At 39.5% G+C, this 1528-nt stretch overlaps 1 protein-coding gene across 1 annotated transcript in view; it reads left to right on the forward strand.

Annotated features, from left to right (window-relative positions):
• The first annotated feature begins 466 nt into the window (after positions 1–466).
• RCAN1 (regulator of calcineurin 1) overlaps positions 467–1528 on the forward strand; it is a 6086-nt gene continuing 5024 nt past the window's right edge. The window contains exon 1 of the mRNA XM_010146686.1: positions 467–579. Coding sequence (XP_010144988.1) covers positions 493–579 — 87 coding nt within the window. The 5' untranslated portion in view covers positions 467–492. The remainder of the gene's footprint in view (positions 580–1528) is intronic.

Here is a 1528-nt window from a genome sequence, read left to right on the forward strand (position 1 = left end):
TCTTGAAATTTTCCTCCTGGCTAATTACAGCCTATTACTCTAGACTTTGGTCCTTTAGCAGTAACATTTTCCATCTTAAGATGGGTTGTCCCATTCCAGTGAAGAGCATGTTGTTTGAGCGCTGAATGGAATTACTACCAGTGGAAACTATGCTGCAAGAGGCTGGCTAAAGCAGCTGCTGTGCAAACCTCAGCTGTTTTTTCCATCCTCCCGAGCGCTGGTAATTAGCATAGGGAAGCTGACTAATGTGCTGGCGTCACCTCTTTCCAGTTGCAGCTTACATTTTGTTCCTGACTGCCTCAAAGCATGCAGGACTTTGTTCAGGAATTCGCTGTCACATACAGGATGCTCTGAAACACCCTTTTTTTTTTTTTTTTTTTTTTGAGGGGGCTGGACTTGTTTTCCCTATAAATGCTGCCTGCAGGACCAACAGCTTCCTTAAAAGTCATTGGTTTCTGTGGAACAGCAAGTATCGCTTTGGGAAAGCACGAAATGCATTTTAGAAATTACAACTACAGTTTTAGTTCTCTGATTGCCTGTGTGGCAGATAGCGATGTCTTCAATCAAGCAGAAACAAGGGTATGCTTTATCTTTTGTGGTTTGTTTCTGTGAGCTACTGGAATAGTAAAGTGTGTAGGTGCTGTCTCAAATGGTTTAACATACAGGTGCCTTGGTAGCTTTTTGACCTGTAAGAAAATTTCAGTTTGATTTAAGGGTCTTGGGTCTTTGAGGTCTGCAACAGTATGCTTTGATAGGAATGATTCTAACTCTGGAAATGATTAGGTCTTAAGCTGTGTGGTTTTGAAAATGACCAGAGGTTTACCTCTAGGTTTCCTTGACTGTATAGTGTATTCTTCACTTGCATATATGTTTTCAGCAAATGTTTAGATTATAATTTCGGCGGTAAGTTCACGTAATTTATAGTACGCTTTATACTTTTCATGGGATTTTTTGGCTGGCACTGTAGTTAAGAGCATAATGCTAAAACTATAAGAAGTCCTCTTGGATTTGTATTTAACTGATTAGAAGTAATATAATGTGAGTAATCCAGTCCTGATATAGGAAATTGTTGACTGCTAAGATATCTTGAGGACAAAAATAACATTTTCTTTACTGTTGTATTGCTAGCATGACATTTATGAACTCTCTCATCACACACTGTTAAAAAAAGCCTATATATATTGCACAAATCTTGCAGGTACTCTGAGTTTAGATGTTGAATTTGAACTCCAAAATGCAATTTAGCATGGGTTTGGCTTACTTTTTGTGGTTGCATCCAGCTCTCTGGAGTACTGGAGGTTAACAAACACAGGCTTTGTGCACGGAGGGTCCTGGTCTTGTTTCAGAGCTCATTTTGAAGAAGCTTAAGTGTGGCTCAGGAAGAAGCAGGACCGCTCTGATTTTAAAATATCTTGAAATATCATGCTTCTGTACACAGCTGTGGTGAGTTTGGGAAGCAGAGCTTTTCAGGAAGGAAAATGAAATGTCGAAGTAGTTGCCTTCTTATGTAATCTTTGCTGCTTTCCCC

Source organism: Eurypyga helias, unplaced genomic scaffold (assembly GCF_000690775.1).
Source record: "Eurypyga helias isolate BGI_N326 unplaced genomic scaffold, ASM69077v1 scaffold8522, whole genome shotgun sequence".
NCBI classification, from domain to species: domain Eukaryota; kingdom Metazoa; phylum Chordata; class Aves; order Eurypygiformes; family Eurypygidae; genus Eurypyga; species Eurypyga helias.